We start from the raw sequence: 21,022 nt of genomic DNA on the forward strand, positions 1-21,022 counted from the left end.
CTTACCTTATACGCGCTCAGAATATTTACATTAACCTAGAGTTGGGCAAAATCATCAAACACAAAGCCTATTTTATAATTAACTGTGGAATATTTCATAATTTATTGAATATTGTGCTGAAAGTGAAAAACAGAATGGTTGGTGGGTACAGAATGGTTGTAAGCATATTGGTTGTTTACCCTGACTGGGACCTGTGGCTCACTGCCGCTGCCCAGCATCACAAGAGAGTAACATACCAAATATCGCTAGCCCAGGAAAATATTAAAGTTCAAAATTTGAAGAACAGTTTCTAATGAGTGCATACTGTGTTTGCACCATTGTAAAGTCAAAAAATCATTAAGTCGAACCACTGTAAATCAGGGACTGTCCATATAATCCAAATATAATTGTAGTGGACAGCTCTTTCACCCTGCCCAGCATCTGTCTCTTCACCTTAATTTTCCTTTGGGAAACTACCTTCTTTCACTCTAGGCTATCTTAGTAGGGCTGTTAAAATCCCTGAAGCCATGGGGTAGGCACATGATCCAAGCTAAGGTAAAGAGATTGGCAGGAATTTGATTCATGAGCCCAATGACACAAGAATTTCATCCTAAAAAATGGTATAGTATTTTTATGAGTGAAATAATACATTTCTGCAACACAGTACTGACCAAAAACACTTTAATAAATTGGCTTTGGTCTTCATCCTTTCAAACTTAGGCTAAGTAAAAAATAAACATTACATACACATAGATTAGTTTTTCCAACTTTAGTATATACAAATAAAAATGACAATTTAAAGACAAAATACTTAGTTCTAAAAGAAAGAGAGAAATCATATCAGCCTGAAAATACTCTGGCCAATTCCTAGTCAGTCACACAAAACTACCTTCTAAGGAAACCTGACCAGTGAGACAGTTAAGTTTGTGCTTTTAGCTATAAAGTATTAAACTTAAAATACACTCACTCTTTCATCTTCTAATGAAAGATAACTCAGTCTCGGAAACAGCATAAGCATTGTTATAGTAAGTCTAGCTCCTAAATGAAAATTTGGGCTGAGTTACAGTTTACTTACTAACCTAGCTAAGAAACCGTTGAAAATCAGCCATGGATCAAAGTATTTACATAAGTCCAAGATGTTATCTTATCTTAGGATGAAAGGTAACACAGGTCCTTAACTTCCTTTAAAAAGAACATTGAAAATTAAACCTTTGCCACAGTCAAAACTTTCAGAAACGTTTCTTAAATATCAAATTTCTCTTCACAGACGCTATGTCCATTTTCTTCATAATCTTCTCTTGTTACCACCATATCTTCAAAATCATCATTCTCTGATATCAATTTTCCACCTTCCCAGGCATAAGTAATAGGGCTAAAAATAAAGGTAAAATAAGTGAACCCAGATGATTTTACAGAACTGAAATGCCAGAAACATTAATTAGTAACTAAAATGTGGCAATCTCTACCCAACCTGATTTAACAGAAGATCATTTAAAGTGTGAAAATAAGCATAAACTTCATAGGAGTAAAGCAAACTCAGAAAGGAAAGTTGGTCACCACTACAAGTAAGTGTTCTTTTTATTTTCCCTGTGCCCTGAATTTATGGACCTTCTACCTCTAATAAAAAACAAGAATACAAGCAAAATACAAAAAATGCATAAAAAGAAAAACACTGTAATAACTGAGTCTAACTTTTGTACGTGACAAAGATATGTCATCAAATCAATTCACCCAGCAACCAATGAAATAGATATTATAACTCCCACTTTACAGATATGGAAAATGAGGTTCAGAGAGGTTAAAACTGAAACTAGGATTCAACTCGGAACTGTTTTCACACATTCTGTGCTTTTGTTCCTATACTTTGTTGCCTCTAATAAATGAGACATTTAAAAAACACAGTGCATGATAAACCTGCTACATGGTAGGACATGGTCAATAAGTAAAATTAGAGCACATCAAACTTTTAGTTTAATTTTATGTACAACCAAGGTAACTGGTTGTAATTCTGTGTAATTGGTTGAATTTGTGTAATTCTACTTCTACTCTTCCTCTCCCCCAATTCAGTTTTAAATATGAAAATGATAAAGAAAAAAGTGTTTTCCTTACTATATTACATTTCCTAACCTTAAAAAACCTAAATATATATCTATCTATAAAAGATGTGCAATAAAGATTTGATGAATAAAAACTATTTCTATAGATCCCTTGTCCTGTAATGTATGCATGACTTACACTTAAAGTGCAGGATAAAAATCCAATATGCTTCATATTCTAAAGAGTATATGAACATTAATGCTGATAAAAATCACTCCAATATCTAATGGTAATTTATTCTTTTATCTGATAGCTATAAAATTAAGTGATCAGATGAGGGCCTTCTATTAACTGCTATTGATTTTGAAAAATTCTTCTTTAGCTTTAAAACAAAAGTCTAAAATTAAAAATCAGGTATGTGGGGTCTTGTCTGCAACTCTGCCACTTAAAACAGTGGAGCAGTGACGGGGGATTATTTAGACATAGATTGGGTGAGAACTTCTGCCTCCAGGGAAAGAGAACTGAATTTTAGTCTGGTTACTGCTATTAACTTATCATAAGACCTTTGCTAACTCATGAGCCTCTGTTTATTTACAAATAAGCACACAGAAGAGGATGATCTATAAGCCTTTCTTACAGCTCTAAAATTCTACCTTAATTATCTGCTTTGTCTTATAAAACAGGATAAGGGGTACATACAAAAGAGTTTTGAATTAAAAAAAAAGACTACTTAAATGTAAAAGTTTATTTTAAGTATTTTAAATTATTCTAAAACATTCCAAAACACCTTACCAATTGACATAATTTATCTTGGTTAAATTCTCATATTTCTATTCTTCATAGAAACTCTCAAGAAATGGCATATCTCAGATAAACTAAATAGATAAAGTTTTTAAAATTTATTATATTTTATTTTTTATTTCTTTTTGGCTGCATTGGGTCATCGTTGCTGTGTGCGGGCTTTCTCTAGTTGCGGCGAGTGGGGGCTACTCTTCATTGCGGTGCACGGGCTTCTCATCGCGGTGGCTTCTCCTGTTGCAGAGCACAGGCTTCAGGCGCACAGGCTTCAGAAGTTGTGGCACGCGGGCTCAGTACTTGCAGTTCGTGGGCCCTAGAGCCCAGGCTCAGTAGTTGTGATGCACGGGCTTAGTTGCTCCGCAGCATGTGGGATCTTCCTGGACCAGGGCTCGAACCCGTGTCCCCTGCATTGGCAGGTGGATTCTTAACCACTGCGCCACTAGGGAAGTCCCAAATCGAATAGATAATAACCTAACTGCTTTGCCTGTAAAAAATCTCCAAGTAATGAGGACTGATTCACTATAGGGAAGTGATCGTACATTAACTGAGCACCCATTATGTACCAATCATAATGGATGATACTTCACATACTTCATCCCCTTCAATCCACTGAAAGTAAAGTTTATCATTTCTTTTTTTATTTTAATTTTTGAATTTTATTTTATTTTTTTATACAGCAGGTTCCTATTACTCATCAATTTTATACACGTCAGTGCATACATGTCAATCCCAATCGCCAAATTCATCACACCACCATCTTCACCCCCCCACGGCTTCCCCCGCTTGGTGTCCATAAGTTTCTTCTCTGTGTCCCAACTTCTGCCCTGCAAACCGGTTCATCTGTACCATTTTTCTAGGTTCCACATACATGCGTTAATATACGATATTTGTTTTTCTCTTTCTGACTTACTTCACTCTGTAGGACAGTCTCTAGATCCATCCACGTCTCTACAAATGACCCAGTTTCATTCCTTTTTATGGCTCAGTAATATTCCATTGTATATACGTACCACCTCTTCTTTATCCATTCGTCTGTTGATGGGCATTTAGGTTGCTTCCATGACCTGGCTATTGTAAATAGTGCTGCAATGAACACTGGGGTGCATGTGTCTTTTTGAATTATGGTTTTCTCTGGGTATATGCCCAGTAGTGGGATTGCTGGGTGGTATGGTAGTTCTATTTTTAGTTTTTTAAGGAACCTCCATACTGTTCTCCATAGTGGCTGTATCAATTTACATTCCCACCAACACTGCAAGAGGGTTCCCTTTTCTCCACAACCTCTCCAGCATTTGTTGTTTGTAGATTTTCTCATCATGCCCATTCTAACTGGTGTGAGGTGATACCTCATTGTAGTTTTGATTTGCATTTCTCTAATAATTAGTGATGTTGCGCAGCTTTTCATGTGTTTCTTGGCCACCTGTATGTCTTCTTTGGAGAAATGTCTACTTAGGTCTACCCATTGTCGGATTGGGTTGTTTGTTTTTTTAATATTGAGCTGCATGAGCTGTTTATTATTTTGGAGATTAATCCTTTGTCCGTTGCTTCGTTGGCAAATATTTTCTCCGATTCTGAGGGCTGTCTTTTCGTCGTTTATGGTTTCCTTTGCTGTGCAAAAGCTTTTAAGTTTCATTAGGTCCCATTTGTTTATTTGTGTTCTTATTTCAATTTCTCTGGGAGGTGGATCAAAAAAGATCTTGCTGTGATTTATGTCAAAGAGTGTTCTTCCTTTGTTTTCCTCTAAGAGTTTTATAGTGTCTGGTCTTACATTTAGGTCTCTAATCCATTTTGAGTTTATTTTTGTGTATGGTGTTAGGGAGTGTTCTAATTTCATTATTTTACATGTAGCTGTCCAGTTTTCCCAGCACCACTTATTGAAGAGACTGTCTTTTCTCCATTGTATATCCTTGCCTCCTTTGTCATAGATTAGTTGACCACAGGTGTGTGGGCTTATCTCTGGGCTTTCTATCTTGTTCCATTGATCTATGTTTCTGTTTTTGTGCCAGTACCATATTGTATTGATTACTGTAGCTTTGTACTACAGTCTGCAGTCAGGGAGTCTGATTCCTCCAGCTCCGTTTTTTTCACTGACTGCTTTGGCTATTCGGGGTCATTTGTGTCTCCATACAAATTTTAAGATTTTTTGTTCTAGTTCCATAAAAAATGCCACTGGTAGTTTGACAGGGATTGCACTGAATCTGTAGATTGCTTTGGGTAGTAGAGTCATTTTCACAATATTGATTCTTCCAATCCAAGAACATTGTATATCTCTCCATGTGTTGGTATCATCTTTAATTTCTTTCATCAGTGTCTTACAGTTTTCTGCATACAGGTCTTTTGTCTCTCTAGGTAGGTTTATTCCTAGGTATTTTATTCTTTCTGTTGCAATGGCAAATCGGAGTGTTTCCTTAATTTCTCTCAGATTTTTCATCATTAGTGTATAGGAATGCAAGAGGTTTCTGTGCATTAATTTTGAATCCTGAAACTTTACCAAATTCATTGATTAGCTCTAGTACTTTTCTGGTGGCATCTTTAGGATTCTCTATGTATAGTATCATGTCATCTGCAAACAGTGGCAGTTTTACTTCTTCTTTTCCAATTTATATTCCTTTTATTTCTTTTTCTTCTGATTGCCATGGCTAGGACTTCCAAAACTATGTTGAATAATAGGGGTGAGAATGGACATCCTTGTCTTGTTCCTGATCTTAGATGAAATGCTTTCAGTTTTTCACCATTGAGAATGATGTTTGCTGTGGGTTTCTCGTATACGGCCTTTATTATGTTGAGGTAGGGTCCCTCTATGCCCACTTTCTGGAGGGTTTTTATCATAAATGGGTGTTGAATTTTGTCAAAAGCTTTTTCGGCATCTATTGAGATGATCATATGGTTTTTCTTCTTCAGTTTGTTAATATGGTGTATCACATTGATTTGTGTATATTGAAGAATCCTTGCATCCCTGGGATAAATCACACTTGATCGTGGTGTATGATCCTTTTAATGTGTTGTTGGATTCTGTTTGCTAGTATTTTGTTGAGGATTTTTGCATCTATATTCATGAGTGATATTGGTCTGTAATTTTCTTTCTTTGTAGTATCTTTGTCTGGTTTTGGTATCAGGGTGATGGTGGCCTCATAGAATGTGTTTGGGAGTGTTCCTTCCTCTGCAGTTTTTTGGAAGAGTTTGAGAAGGATGGGTGTTAGCTCTTCTCTAAATGTTTGATAGCATTCACCTGTGAAGCCATCTGGTCCTGGACTTTTGTTTGTTGGAAGACTTTTAATCGAAGTTTCAATTTCATTACTTGTGATTGGTCTGTTCATATTTTCTGTTTCTTCCTGGTTCAGTCCTGGAAGGTTATACCTTGCTAAGAATTTGTCTATTTTTTCCAGGTTGTCCATTTTATTGGCATAGAGTTGCTTGTAGTAGTCTGTTAGGATGCTTTGTATTTCTGCGGTGTCTGTTGTAACTTCTCCTTTTTCATTTCTGATTTTATTGATTTGAGTCCTCTCCCTCTTTTTCTTGATGAGTCTGGCTAATGCTTATCAATTTTGTTTATCTTCTCAAAGAACCAGCTTTTAGTTTTATTGATCTTTGCTATTGTTTTCTTTGTTTCTATTTTATTTATTTCTTCTCTGATCTTTATGATTTCTTTCCTTCTGCTAACTTCAGGTTTTGTCTATTCTTGTTTCTCTAGTTTCTGTAGGTGTAAGGTTAGATTGTTTATTTGAGATTTTTCTTGTTTCTTGAGGCAGGCTTGTATAGCTATAAACTTCCCTCTTAGAATTGCTTTTGCTGCATCCCATAGGTTTTGGATCATTGTGTTTTCATTGTCATTTGTCCCTAGGTATTTTTTGATTTCCTCTGATTTCTTCAGTGTTCTCTTGGTTATTTAGTAACGTATTGTTTAGCCTCCATGTGTTTGTGTTTTTTACGTTTTTTTCCCTGTAATTCATTTCCAGTCTCATAGCATTGTGGTCAGAAAAGATGCTTGATATGATTTCAATTTTCTTAAATTTACTGAGGCTTGATTTGTGACCCAAGATGTGATCTATCTTGGACAATGTTCCGTGTGCACTTGAGAAGAAAGTGTGATCTGCTGTTTTTGGATGGAATGTCCCATAAATATCAATTAAATCTATCTGGTCTATTGTGTCATTTAAAGCTTCTGTTTCCTTATTTATTTTCATTTTGGATGATCTGTCCATTGGTGTAAGTGAGGTGTTAAAGTCCCCCACTATTATTGTGTTACTGTCGATTTCCTCTTTTATAGCTGTTAGCAGTTGCCTTATGTATTGAGGTGCTCCTATGTTGGGTGCATATATATTTACAATTGTTATATCTTCTTCTTGGATTGATCCCTTGATCATTATGTAGTGTCCTTCCTTGTCTCTTGTAACATTCTTTATTTTAAAGTCTATTTTATCTGATATGAGTATAGCTACTCCAGCTTTCTTTTGATTTCCATTTGCATGGAATATCTTTTTCCATCCCCTCACTTTCAGTCTGTATGTGTCCCTAGGTCTGAAGTGGGTCTCTTACAGACAGCATATATATGAGTCTTGTTTTTGTATCCATTCAGCAAGCTTGTGTCTTTTGGTTGGAGCATTTAATCCATTCACGTTTAAGGTAATTATCGATATGTATGTTCCTATGACCATTTTCTTAATTGTTATGGGTTTGTTTTTCTAGGTCCTTTTCTTCTCTTATGTTTCCCACTTAGAGAAGTTCCTTTAGCATTTGTTGTAGAGCTGGTTTGGTGGTGCTGAATTCTCTTAGCTTTTGCTTGTCTGTAAAGCTTTTGATTTCTTCATCGAATCTGAATGAGATCCTTGCCGGGTAGAGTAATCTTGGTTGTAGGTTCTTCCCTTTCATCACTTTAAGTATATCATGCCACTCCCTTCTGGCTTGTAAAGTTTCTGCTGAGAAATCAGCTCTTAACCTTATGGGAGTTCCCTTGTATGTTATTTGTCATTTTTCCCTTGCTGCTTTCCATAATTTTTCATTGTCTTTAATTTTTGCCAGTTTGATTACTGTGTGTCTCGGCGTGTTTCTCTTTGGGTTTATCCTGTATGGGACTCTCTGCACTTACTGGACTTGGGTGGCTATTTCCTTTTCCATGTTAGGGAAGTTTTCGACTATAATCTCTTCAAATATTTTCTCTGGTCCTTTCTCTCTCTCTTCTCCTTCTGGGACCCCTATAATGCGAATGTTGGTGCGTTTAATGTTGTCCCAGAGGTCTCTTACGCTGTCTTCATTTCTTTTCATTCTTTTTTCTTTATTCTGTTCCACAGCAGTGAATTCCACCATTCTGTCTTCCAGGTCACTTATCCGTTCTTCTGCCTCAATTATTCTGCTTTGGTTCCTTCTAGTATAGTTTTCATTTCAGTTATTGTATTGTGCATCTCTGTTTGTTTGTTCTTTAATTCTTCTAGGTCTTTGTTAAACATTTCTTGCATTTTCTCAATCTTTGCCTCCATTCTTTTTCCGAGGTCCTGGATCGTCTTCACTATTATTATTCTGAATTCTTTTTCTGGAAGGTTGCCTATCTCCACTTCATTTAGTTGTTTTTCTGGGGTTTTTATCTTGTTCCTGCATCTGGTACATAGCCCTCTGCCTTTTCATCTTGTCTACCTTTCTGTGAATGTGGGTTTTGTTCCACAGGCTGCAGGATTGTAGTTCTTCTTGCTTCTGCCGTCTGCCCTCTGGTGGATGAGGCTATCTAAGAGGCTTGTGCAAGTTTCCTTATGGGAGGGACTGGTGGTGGGTAGAGCTGACTCTTGCTCTGGTGGGCGGAGCTCAGTAAAAGTTTAATCCATTTGACTGCTGATGGGTGGGGCTGGATTCCCTCCCTGTTGGTTGTTTGGCCTGAGGCAACCCAACACTGGAGCCTACCTCGGCTCTTTGGTGGGGCTAATGGCAGACTCTGGGATGGCTCACGCCAAGGAGTACTTCCCAGAACTTCTGCTGTCAGTGTACTTGTCCCCATGGTGAGCCACAGCACCCCCCACCTCTGCAGGTGACCCTCCAACACTAGCAGGTAGGTCTGGTTCAGTCTCCCCTGGGGTCACTGCTCCTTTCCCTGGGTCCCGATGTGCACACTACTTTGTGTGTGCCCTCCAACAGTGGAGTCTCTGTTTCCCCCAGTCCTGTTGAAGTCCTGCAATCAAATCCCACTAGCCTTCAAAGTCTGATTGTCCAGGAATTCCTCCTCCCGTTGCCGGACTCCCAGGTTGGGAAGCCTGACGTGGGGCTCAGAACCTTCATTCCAGTGTGTGGACTTCTGTGGTGTAAGTGTTCTCCAGTCTGTGAGTCACCCACCCAGCAGTTATGGGATTTGATTTTACTGTGATTGCGCCCCTTCTACCATCTCACTGTGGCTTCTCCTTTGTCTTTGGATGTGGGGTATCTTTTCTGGTGAGTTACACTGTCTTCCTTTCAATGATTGTCCAGCAGCTAAATCGTTTCATTTTTTGAGAAAAATAAGCTTCCCAAAGGTGAAATAAACCTGGCAACCTGGTAGAACCAGGCTTTAAACTCAAGTCTGCCTACAAACCTCTTTATCTGCAAACTAACTTCCATGATTTGTTTCTATATAAGCCAACACTTACTTTTCAGGCAGCACAACAGAAACATCGTAATCTGTTGGAGTGAGACATCGAACTTCCGAGTAAACCCGATCCCTAAATCCCGGGAAAAGGGAATTTCCTCCTGTCAAAACAATGTTCTTAAAAAAGTGCGGCTGCATTTCTTTTAAAAGAGAAAAATAGAAAGAAAAAAGGCATTAGAAAATCTGTCTACTTATCTTCCTGGAGAAATGTGGATGAGAGATTAGATAAAAGCAATTAGGGATGAAAGTTACTGGTTGGGAAACCATATAGTTTTTTATAACCATATAAATTATAACATAAGATTTTGTAATGAGGTTATCATTTTTACAAATAAACATATTAAACAGAAATATGACCTCATAGATCTTTAAAAGAAAGGCTAAGGTGAAGGGGTTGAACTACTAGCAACTTATTACATATACATGTAAGCTATACATAAATGAGTAAAATTCTAGTAGCAGACATTTGAAAATTAAAATTGTTCTTCCCTAAAATGGAGGAGGTCTTTATGTAGGCTGAGACTGTTAGCTAGTGTAAAGATGAAAAGGAGGTCCTTCGTGACATTTTTAACTTGAAAATCCAAGTTTCCATGTTATCTCTGAGACACACATACTTACTGTGCAATACTTACAATTGATAGTGAAAAATACTCAATCTATAATAATATTTAAAGAAAGCATCTTATGTTCTACACTCATTAAAGTTACATGATAGCAAATGTTAAGTGCCACATGGTTAGTCAATCTTAAAGGGCTACCAAGCACCACTGGGAAATTTATCAGGAATTGATAGGTACTGGCCAGCCCACCTAATGCTTCTGTTCACAAAACAGGGACAGAGTACTGCTACATTAATATTGAGTCTTACAACACAACATTAAAACAGTGTAGTACAAAATGTTGTAAACCTCGTGACTGCAACTTTAGATAAAATGAGAAATCAATATGAAATATTAATATGAAATTAGTTGTGAAATAACTATATTAAGGTGATGGCATTATCTGACTTTTTTTCTTTTTTAATGGGAGGAAAGGACATTGCATAGGCAAGATTTTCTCCAATGCCTACACTGTTCCTTATGAACTAGGAAGACATTTTTAAGATATAAAGGTACTCCAAAACTTTAGAGCATTATTTAGTTAAATCATGCTTCAGGAGAACCCAGAAATCACTGTGAAACACTATACTTCAATCTCATTAAAACTAACTTCCTGTATATTAATTGAAATATAACAGAAGGAATAAACCAGTCTCATCAACAGCTAAAACCCATTAAACTGTTAATTATAAATTTCTACTCTGTGCAAATTTGGCTTAAATTAAAACTTTTAAAATGTATATAGCAATTTAATACTTATAAAGAGATGAATTTCTTCAAATTCAAGCAGACCATAATTACTCTTCCTATATCAAATTTATAATCTAGGACGAATAAAGAATTATTCAAGTAAAATAAAGTACAATAAAGAATTATTCAAGTTAGATCTGGAAATCTCTGCAAATAAAGTAGCCATTTGCTCAAATTATTTAGAAGAAACAGATGACTTCTCTAGGGTTCACAGAGCTTATGATTTTCAAAAAAATATCATTACTCCTCATTATTTATGCACCTTCAGGTAAGTTCTGAATTGAACAGACAATAGCTTCTGGAATTCCCATTTCTTGAATTCCTATATCAGAAGGATTAAAGAGTATTTCTGGAACAGCAAATCTCTCATTGGCCAGACGAAGAATTTGTTCCCCAGATTTGTATTTTCCACTTAACACCATTTCTTCTCTTGGCTTAAAGAAAAATAAGATGAAAAGTTTAAGTTATGTTATCTAGCTCACATGACTAAAAACATTTAGTAATATGTAATACCAATATATTAACCATGTTCTTGGAAGTTTCAGGATTCTCAAAAGTTAGAAAAATGTGGTCTTCTCTGCTGTTGCCTAACCACACAAATTGACTCTTAATATAGCTATTCCCCCAAAGATGATGTGGTTTTATTCCATACATTTTAAAACAGAAAGAAAGAAAAGGAGAATAGAGGAGAAGGAACTTCATAATCTACCTCTAAGAACAGAGTGATTCCAGTTTCTAAAGAACAAAGAACATACTCTAAATAAAAAACACTGTACCTTATGTTTCCACCGCTATCTACTTTCACTCCCCTGGCCTTGCCTTAGATGTTTATTGGGCACTATGGTTTTATTCTATTAGGATTTCCCCTTTCCCTTGTGCAAAAAGCCTACATCATTAAATTTCTTTATTATTTATTCAACCTCTATTCAAAAACCAGTTTCCAAAATGATTTAAGCAAATACATGGACTTTATCACTGAAATTCTTTTGCTATTTATTTTCTGTTAACCCACCCACTCTGTGAGCTGTGCTCCTGAAGGGGCCAGAAAAAAATAATCTCCTTCTACATCATTCTACATCATTAAAATAATGGTCCTTCTCAATTGTACTAAGACTCATCAGCTCTTCTAGATTGTTAAAGACATTAAGTTCATTTGACTCGTATATGCAATTTTCCACCTGTAACAGAGTATATCCCAATCCTCTATATAAATATAAAAATACTTAAAATATATGAAAAGAAATATTAATAATTTATTGTTAAAGAGTAGAGTATATAAAAACTATTCCTTAATATAATTAGTCACCTACTCTCTGTTCAGGTTTCAGCTTCCTCAGAGAGGCTTCTTCTGACTCCCAAATAAAAGGTCCCTCTAGTATTCTTACTATCACCCTGTATTATCCTTCATCATCTACACTGTTCGCCATCACATATCCACTACCCAGTATAGCATGTGAGTCAACAATATGGTGTTTGTTTTAGGCATTTTACATACATTATCATACTGAATTCTCATATAAACCTGTAAGGTAGATATATTTTCCTTTTACTAATGATGCAATTGGGCTAGGCAAGGTTATGTGACTTGCTCAAGATCATTCAATTAATAACTCAAGCACATGCAATATATTCCTCCTACTACATTGCCTCTCTTAACCTGGATATGAATGATTCTGATTTCTATCATTTGGAAATTCCATGCTTGAAACTTTTTTTTTTTTAATTTTTTTGGCCATGTCATACAGCATGTGGGATATTAGTTCCCAGACCAGTTGATCAAACCTGCATCCCCTGCACTGGAAGCATGGATTCTTAACCACTGGACTACCAGGGAAGTCCCTTGAAACATTATTTTTAAATAAAAATATCCTAAAAATTACACAAAATTCACAATACCCTAGGAAGAACAAGGAAAACTACACATCACTTTTAACCCAATTAAACTATGGTTGCCCTAGCAAAGAGAAGAATATTATTTCTTCACAGATAAAGTATTCTTCCTTCTCAGGCAGAATGGAAGATACTTCCTATAAATTTACAAATTCATTTAAAAATGATATTGGCTTGAGTGTACAGGATATAACTCATATTGTCAACACTCAAAATAACTTGAGACAGATACAGACTTGGAGAATTTAATTTGACAAAACATTAGAGGTTATCTAGTCCACAGCCCTGATTTTACAGAAGAAGATCATGTGACTGACCCAGGGTCAAATATCTAACTGGGGGAAAAGCCAGAACTAGATATCCTTGCTGAATGTTAGCTCTAAAGCCATTAATCGTTAATATATAATCTGGAACTACAAGTAGTTTTTGTTTCTAAGAGTACAATTTCAAAAAGATTTTTGTTTTAGACATAGACAAATGAAGGAATTTATAAAGGCAGCTGGGAGTCGCTATTTTAGTCAATGCAAGTCATGATTACTGTACAGCCCTCATAAATTTCATTCTGGTACCATGAAAGAAATGTTTAAACTACAATGGCTCTGCAGAAAGTGGTAACAGTTAACTATGAGGGCAATTTTCTCAATTTAGGTCAGTAAAGCATTCATTAACAGTTTCGTAAGCATTCTCTTTCTGTTAAAAGATAAAACTGGAATTTCTATCAGTTGTAATCAGTAACAATATTACAGACCTTATTATTATTGTTACTATCATCAGTACTAGAAAATCAAGGTTGTAAGTTTTTCCTAAGTATTTAAAAATATTCTTGAATAAACTATCAAGGTCCAAGTTTAACAATATCCTAAGTATAAAGGCTCTCAAACAAGTATAATTCTCTTTCATCTTATGCAGTATTGTTTTTCTAGTTTCATAAGTATTTAACAGTTCTCATCAAAGATTTTGATTGTCAGGCAATGATGAAAACCAGTTAATCAAGTATTAAATTAAAAAAATACATTTCAGGAGTAATCCTAACATATCCAAAATATGACCATTTCTAAACCTTAAAAATTATTAAGATGTACACAATTTAACATGTATTGTGGTACAAATTTTAACATTAATTGACAAAGTAAAGATTAATCCATTATTTCTGAAATAAATATTTGATGTAACATTCCATCATCTGGTAAAAGTCCAGTCCAACTGACTATGTCCACTCAACTGATGTTAAAGTGTACAAGTAACAAGGAGTCTATACTCAATTAGTGAAGTGCAGTCATAACAAGATTCAGATCACAAGGCCAAAGGTCAATAAAAGAGCTGCAAACAATACAATGTGGCTTCTGCATTTTTTCTCCAAAGCTGATGAGTAAAACAATAATCAACTGGGGGAACAATCACAACTCTACTAGCTCACTATGTAAGGTGTAGGATTGAGAAATCAAGGCTTATGATTTGGGAAGGAAACTGGCAGAGTTCAGCAGATAACATCCAATAAACTGATAAGTTCTCATTTGCAGGGCAGGAGAGAACTACATTTTAAAAAAGAGAAAGATTTCCAAACATAGTTGATAGTCCAATCATTTGGAAGAGATTTTTTTCTTTTTTAGAGATTAAGTTTAAGTTTTCAAACTTAGGCACTAAGCATTTCCAGGGACAGGAACTGAGAACATGGATACCAATTGTTCTTCAAGTGACCCAGGTGATTTTTAGTCAGGTTTGGAGGAACTGGGAATTACTGAGACTTTACTCAGGGTCCATCCCTGTAGAAATACGGATTACTTTACCACCATGAGTCCAGAGTGCTATCAATTCTCCACAAGGTGTTTTATATCACTGGACTGTTTTAATCAGCTATAATAAATGAGGATGATCAAATGTGCCTAATGAGAAAATGGCTTGATATCTATATGTTTGGGGCAGTTTTCTTTGTCTTGTAAAGAAAAAAATACACCTTCCATATCCTAAGTGGGACATGGGCTTCCAGTTTCGCTCCCCAGTTCATGTCAGACAACCTGATCCCATAATCTGTCACAATTCCCACTTCTGAAAGCCAGCCTCGGTCCTTCCACAAGGATATGTTTCTAAGGACATTACAGGATGATTTTGATTTTATAAGGACCTGAGTAGCTTTCTCTGAATTCTGATGTGTATTTCACCTCAATAATCTGGCCCCCCCAAATTTTTTTAATTTCAGGCATAAAAACAAGTATAAATAATTATATAAAACCCATATATCCGGACTTCCCTGGTGGCGCAGTGGTTAAGAATCTGCCTGCCAATGCAGGGGACACGGGTTCGAGCCCTGCTCCAAGAAGATCCCAAATGCCACAGAGCAACTAAGCCCATGCGCCACAACTACTGAGCCTGCGCTCTAGAGCACGCAAGCCACAACTACTGGGCCCATATGCCACAACTACTGAAGCCTGTGCGCCTAGAGCCCTGCTCCACAACAAGAGAAGCCACTGCAATGAGAAGCCCACGCGCCACAACAAAGAGTAGCGCCCACTCACAGCAACTAGAGAAAGCCTGCGCACAGCAACAAAGATCAAACACAGCCAAAAAATAAATAATTAAAAAAAAAAAAGAAAAAACCCCATATATCCATCAACCATTTTAATGTAACTTCACAGATATAACACCCCCCTTTTAAATTTGGTGTTATCATTCACATACATAGTTTTTATACTTTTACTTCATATTTATAAATTCCTAAACATAATAATTATTCTGAATAGCCTGAAATGGTATACGTCCTTCTACAACTTGCTTTTAGACATCATGTTTTAGACAGAAACACATTTCTGAGATTTATCCATGATGATCACGTAGTTCTACTTCATTTTCACTGCTTATTTTATAATATGAATATATCAAAGTTTATCTATTTTTCTACCATTAGTGGCTACCTAGGCTCTTCCCAATTTCTCACTCTTTTAATGTATACTGCAATGAACATTACCATAAATGTCCCCTTGTGAAATTATCTCCTTGTGCTTAAGTTTCTGACCAAACATTTTTAACTTCCTACCATTCCTCACCAAGCCATTAACTAGAAGGGCAAACTTCACATTTACCCAACCACAGAACTGATAATTTACCTGAGCTGATCAAAGATAGGGAGAAATTACTTTGTTTTGACATCCAAGATAAACTCTTCTCAACACTTTGAAAGTGCACTGGATTTTGCCATTTTCAACTACAATCTGATAGCAGAGCGTTGGGTCAGCTGTGTCAGTAATATTCACAACAAATAACCTACTTCTAACTGGACTTAAACTAATTCTTAAGGAAACACAAAAGGGTAAACCATAATATAGGTAATGATACTGTTAATCTCCAGATTTGTCCTATGTGCTATAATGGCAGATAGTTCTTTTTCTAAATAACTTTAGTAGAGATATTAACTAATCATTCATACACTGGTGCCTAGAGAAATGGCCACCAGGCAGGAAGGCAGTCATCAAAAACTGTGAGATTCCACCCATCCCAGCTGGATGCTATTCAAACCTGACTGAGGTGGACACTTGAAGAAATATCATTGAGTATTTTTAAAATTACCTTACATCACAGACTTAGAAAACAAACTTATGGTTACCAAAGGAGAAAGGTGGGGGGAGGGATAAATTAGGAGGTTGGGATTAATGTACACTATTATATATAAAATAGATAATCAACAAGAACCTACTGTATAGCACAGGGAACTCTATTTAATACTCTGTAATAACCTATATGGGAAAGGATCTGAAAGAGAATAGATATATGTATAACTGAATCACTTTGGTGTACACCTGAAATTAACACAACACTGTAAATCAACTATACGCCAATAAAAAATAAACTTTAAAAAATTACCTTACAAAAGCCCTTTTTAATTGTACTAAAGTCAGGCAAAACATAGTCTACCATTACTGTATTTTCTTCTCCTTTCAACCTGGAAAACAAAACAGAGACTTATGAAATATTTTAACTATATGTAACATTACCCAAGAATCAACTTTCCAATTCTTAGGTTACCATTATACATACTTGGCAATATCCATGTCTCTATAAAAATCCTGAGACACATAGCATACATCTTCTTTCACTTGATTAATCACATGTGTTTCATCCATAACATGTAACTGCCTAAACAGAAATAAAAATGGTAACGTGAAATGAAAAAAATTTAGACCCACCACCAGTCCCTCCCATCAGAAAACTTGCACAAGCCTCTTAGATAGCCTCATCCACCAGAGGGCAGACAATAGAATCAAGAAGAACTACAATCCTGCAGTCTGTGGAACAAAAACCACATTCACAGAAAGGTAGACAAGATGAAAAGGCAGAGGGCTATGTACCAGATGCAGGAACAAGATACAAACCTAGAAAAACAAGTGAATGAAGTGGAGATAGGCAACCATCCAGAAAAATAATTCAGAATAATGATAGTGAAGACGATCCAGGACCTCGGAAAAAGAATGGAGGCAAAGATCGAGAAATGCAAGAAATGTTTAACAAAGACCTAGAAGAATTAAAGAACAAACAAACAGAGATGCACAATACAATAACTGAAATGAAAACTACACTAGAAGGAATCAATAGCAGAATAACTGAGGCAGAAAAACGGACAAGTGACCTGGAAGACAGAATGGTGGAATTCACTGCTGTGGAACAGAATAAAGAAAAAAGAATGAAAAGAAATGAAGACAGCGTAAGAGACCTCTGGGACAACATTAAACGCAACAACATTCGCATTATAGGGGTCCCAGGAGGAGAAGAGAGAGAGAAAGGACCAGAGAAAATATTTGAAGAGATTATAGTCGAAAACTTCCCTAACATGGGAAAGGAAATAGCCACCCAAGTCCAGTAAGTGCAGAGAGTCCCATACAGGATAAACCCAAAGAGAAACACGCCGAGACACACAGTAATCAAACTGGCAAAAATTAAAGACAATGAAAAATTATGGAAAGCAGCAAGGGAAAAATGACAAATAACATACAAGGGAACTCCCATAAGGTTAAGAGCTGATTTCTCAGCAGAAACTTTACAAGCCAGAAGGGAGTGGCATGATATACTTAAAGTGATGAAAGGGAAGAACCTACAACCAAGATTACTCTACCCGGCAAGGATCTCATTCAGATTCGATGAAGAAATCAAAAGCTTTACAGACAAGCAAAAGCTAAGAGAATTCAGCACCACCAAACCAGCTCTACAACAAATGCTAAAGGAACTTCTCTAAGTGGGAAACACAAGAGAAGAAAAGGACCTACAAAAACAAACCCATAACAATTAAGAAAATGGTCATAGGAACATACATATCGATAATTACCTTAAACGTGAATGGATTAAATGCTCCAACCAAAAGACACAAGCTTGCTGAATGGATACAAAAACAAGACTCATATATATGCTGTCTGTAAGAGACCCACTTCAGACCTAGGGACACATACAGACTGAAAGTGAGGGGATGGAAAAAGATATTCCATGCAAATGGAAATCAAAAGAAAGCTGGAGTAGCTATACTCATATCAGATAAAATAGACTTTAAAATAAAGAATGTTACAAGAGACAAGGAAGGACACTACATAATGATCAAGGGATCAATCCAAGAAGAAGATATAACAATTGTAAATATATATGCACCCAACATAGGAGCACCTCAATACATAAGGCAACTGCTAACAGCTATAAAAGAGGAAATCGACAGTAACACAATAATAGTGGGGGACTTTAACACCTCACTTACACCAATGGACAGATCATCCAAAATGAAAATAAATAAGGAAACAGAAGCTTTAAATGACACAATAGACCAGATAGATTTAATTGATATTTATGGGACATTCCATCCAAAAACAGCAGATCACACTTTCTTCTCAAGTGCACACGGAACATTGTCCAAGATAGATCACATCTTGGGTCACAAATCAAGCCTCAGTAAATTTAAGAAAACTGAAATCATATCAAGCATCTTTTCTGACCACAATGCTATGAGACTGGAAATGAATTACAGGGGAAAAAACGTAAAAAACACAAACACATGGAGGCTAAACAATACGTTACTAAATAACCAAGAGAACACTGAAGAAATCAGAGGAAATCAAAAAATACCTAGGGACAAATGACAATGAAAACACAATGATCCAAAACCTATGGGATGCAGCAAAAGCAATTCTAAGAGGGAAGTTTATAGCTATACAAGCCTGCCTCAAGAAACAAGAAAAATCTCAAATAAACAATCTAACCTTACACCTACAGAAACTAGAGAAACAAGAATAAACAAAACCCAAAGTTAGCAGAAGGAAAGAAATCATAAAGATCAGAGCAGAAATAAATGAAATAGAAACAAAGAAAACAATAGCAAAGATCAATAAAACTAAAAGCTGGTTCTTTGAGAAGATAAACAAAATTGATAAACCGTTAGCCAGACTCATCAAGAAAAAGAGGGAGAGGACTCAAATCAATAAAATCAGAAATGAAAAAGGAGAAGTTACAACAGACACCGCAGAAATAAAAAGCATCCTAAGAGACTACTACAAGAAACTCTATGCCAATAAAATGGACAACCTGGAAGAAATGGACAAATTCTTAGAAAGGTATAACCTTCCAAGACTGAACCAGGAAGAAATAGAAAATATGAACAGACCAATCACAAATAATGAAATTGAAACTGATTAAAAATCTTCTAACAAACAAAAGTCCAGGACCAGATGGCTTCACAGGTGAATTCTATCAAACATTTAGAGAAAAGCTAACACCCATCCTTCTCAAACTCTTCCAAAAAATTGCAGAGGAAGGAACACTCCCAACACATTCTATGAGGCCACCATCACCCTGATACCAAAACCAGACAAAGATACTACAAAAAGAGAAGATCACAGACCAGTATCACTGATGAATATAGATGCAAAAATCCTCAACAAAATACTAGCAAACAGAATCCAACAACACATTAAAAGGATCATACACCATGATTAAGTGGGATTTATCCCAGGGATGCAAGGATTCTTCAATATACACAAATCAATCAATGTGATACACCATATTAACAAATTAAAAAGAAAAACCACATGATCATCTCAATAGATGCAGAGAAAGCTTTTGACAAAATTCAACACCCATTTATGATAAAAACCCGCCAGAAAGTGGGCATAGAGGGAACTTACCTCAACATAATAAAGGCCATATCTGACAAACCCAGAGCCAACATCATTCTCAATGGAAACCATTTCCACTAAGATCAGGAAAAAGACAAGGTTGTCCACTGTCACCACTATTATTCAACATAGTTTTGGAAGATTTAGTGACAGCAATCAGAGAAGAAAAAGAAATAAAAGGAATCCAAACCAGAAAAGAAGAACTAAATCTGTCACTGTTTGCAGATGACACGATACTATACATAGAGAATCCTAAAGATGCTACCAGAAAACTGCTAGAGCTAATCAATGAATTTGGTAAAGTAGCAGGATACAAAATTAATGCAGAGAAATCTCTTGCATTCCTATACACTAATGATGAAAAATCTGAAAGTGAAATTAAGAAAACACTCCCATTTACCATTGCAACAAAAAGAATAAAATACCTAGGAATAAACCTACCTAAGGAGAGAAAAGACCTGTATGCAGAAAACTATAAGACACTGATGAAAGAAATTAAAGATGATATCAACAGATGGAGACATATACCATGTTCTTGGATTGGAAGAATCAATATTGTGAAAATGACTATATTACCCAAAGCAATCTACAGATTCAATGCAATCCCTATCAAACTACCACTGGCATTTTTCACAGAACTAGAACAAAAAAATCTTAAAATTTGTATGGAGACACAAAAGACCCCGAATAGCCAAAGCAGTCTTGAGGGGAAAAAACGGAGCTGGAGGAATCAGACTCCCAGACTTCAGACTATACTACAAAGCTACAGTAATCAAGACAATATGGTACTGGCACAAAAACAGAAACACAGATCAATGGAACAAGATAGAAAGCCCAGAGACAAATCCAGACACCTATGGTCAACTAATCTGTGATAAAGGAGGCAAGGATATACAATGGAGAAAAGACAGTCTCTTCAATAAGTGGTGCTGGGAAAACTGGACAGCTACATGTAAAATAATGAAATTAGAACACTCCCTAACACCATACACAAAAATAAACTCAAAATGGATTAGAGACCTAAATGTAAGACCGGACACTATAAAACTCTTAGAGGAAAACATAGGAAGAGCACTCTTTGACATTAATCAAGATCTTTTTTGATCCACCTCCTAGAGTAATGGAAATAAAAACAATAATAAACAAATGGGACCTAATGAAACTTAACAGCTTCTGCACAGCAAAGGAAACCATAAACAAGACGAAAAGACAACCCTCAGAATGGGAGA

The 21,022-nt window shown here is 36.1% G+C and overlaps 1 protein-coding gene across 2 annotated transcripts in view; it reads right to left on the reverse strand.

The window, feature by feature from the left end:
* Positions 1 to 590: 590 nt before the first annotated feature.
* Positions 591 to 21,022, reverse strand: part of ACTR6 (actin related protein 6) — a 33,503-nt gene continuing 13,071 nt past the window's right edge. Inside the window, exons 7-11 of one of the 2 annotated variants that reach the window (XM_057556996.1) lie at positions 16,684 to 16,782; positions 16,510 to 16,588; positions 11,027 to 11,198; positions 9,417 to 9,555; positions 591 to 1,351 (exon numbers count right to left, since the gene is read on the reverse strand). In XM_057556996.1, coding sequence (XP_057412979.1) covers positions 1,222 to 1,351; positions 9,417 to 9,555; positions 11,027 to 11,198; positions 16,510 to 16,588; positions 16,684 to 16,782 — 619 coding nt within the window. In that variant the 3' untranslated portion in view covers positions 591 to 1,221. The remainder of the gene's footprint in view (positions 1,352 to 9,416; positions 9,556 to 11,026; positions 11,199 to 16,509; positions 16,589 to 16,683; positions 16,783 to 21,022) is intronic. The other variant, XM_057556997.1, reaches the window with a different exon arrangement.

This window comes from Balaenoptera acutorostrata, chromosome 11 (assembly GCF_949987535.1).
Source record: "Balaenoptera acutorostrata chromosome 11, mBalAcu1.1, whole genome shotgun sequence".
NCBI lineage: Eukaryota > Metazoa > Chordata > Mammalia > Artiodactyla > Balaenopteridae > Balaenoptera > Balaenoptera acutorostrata.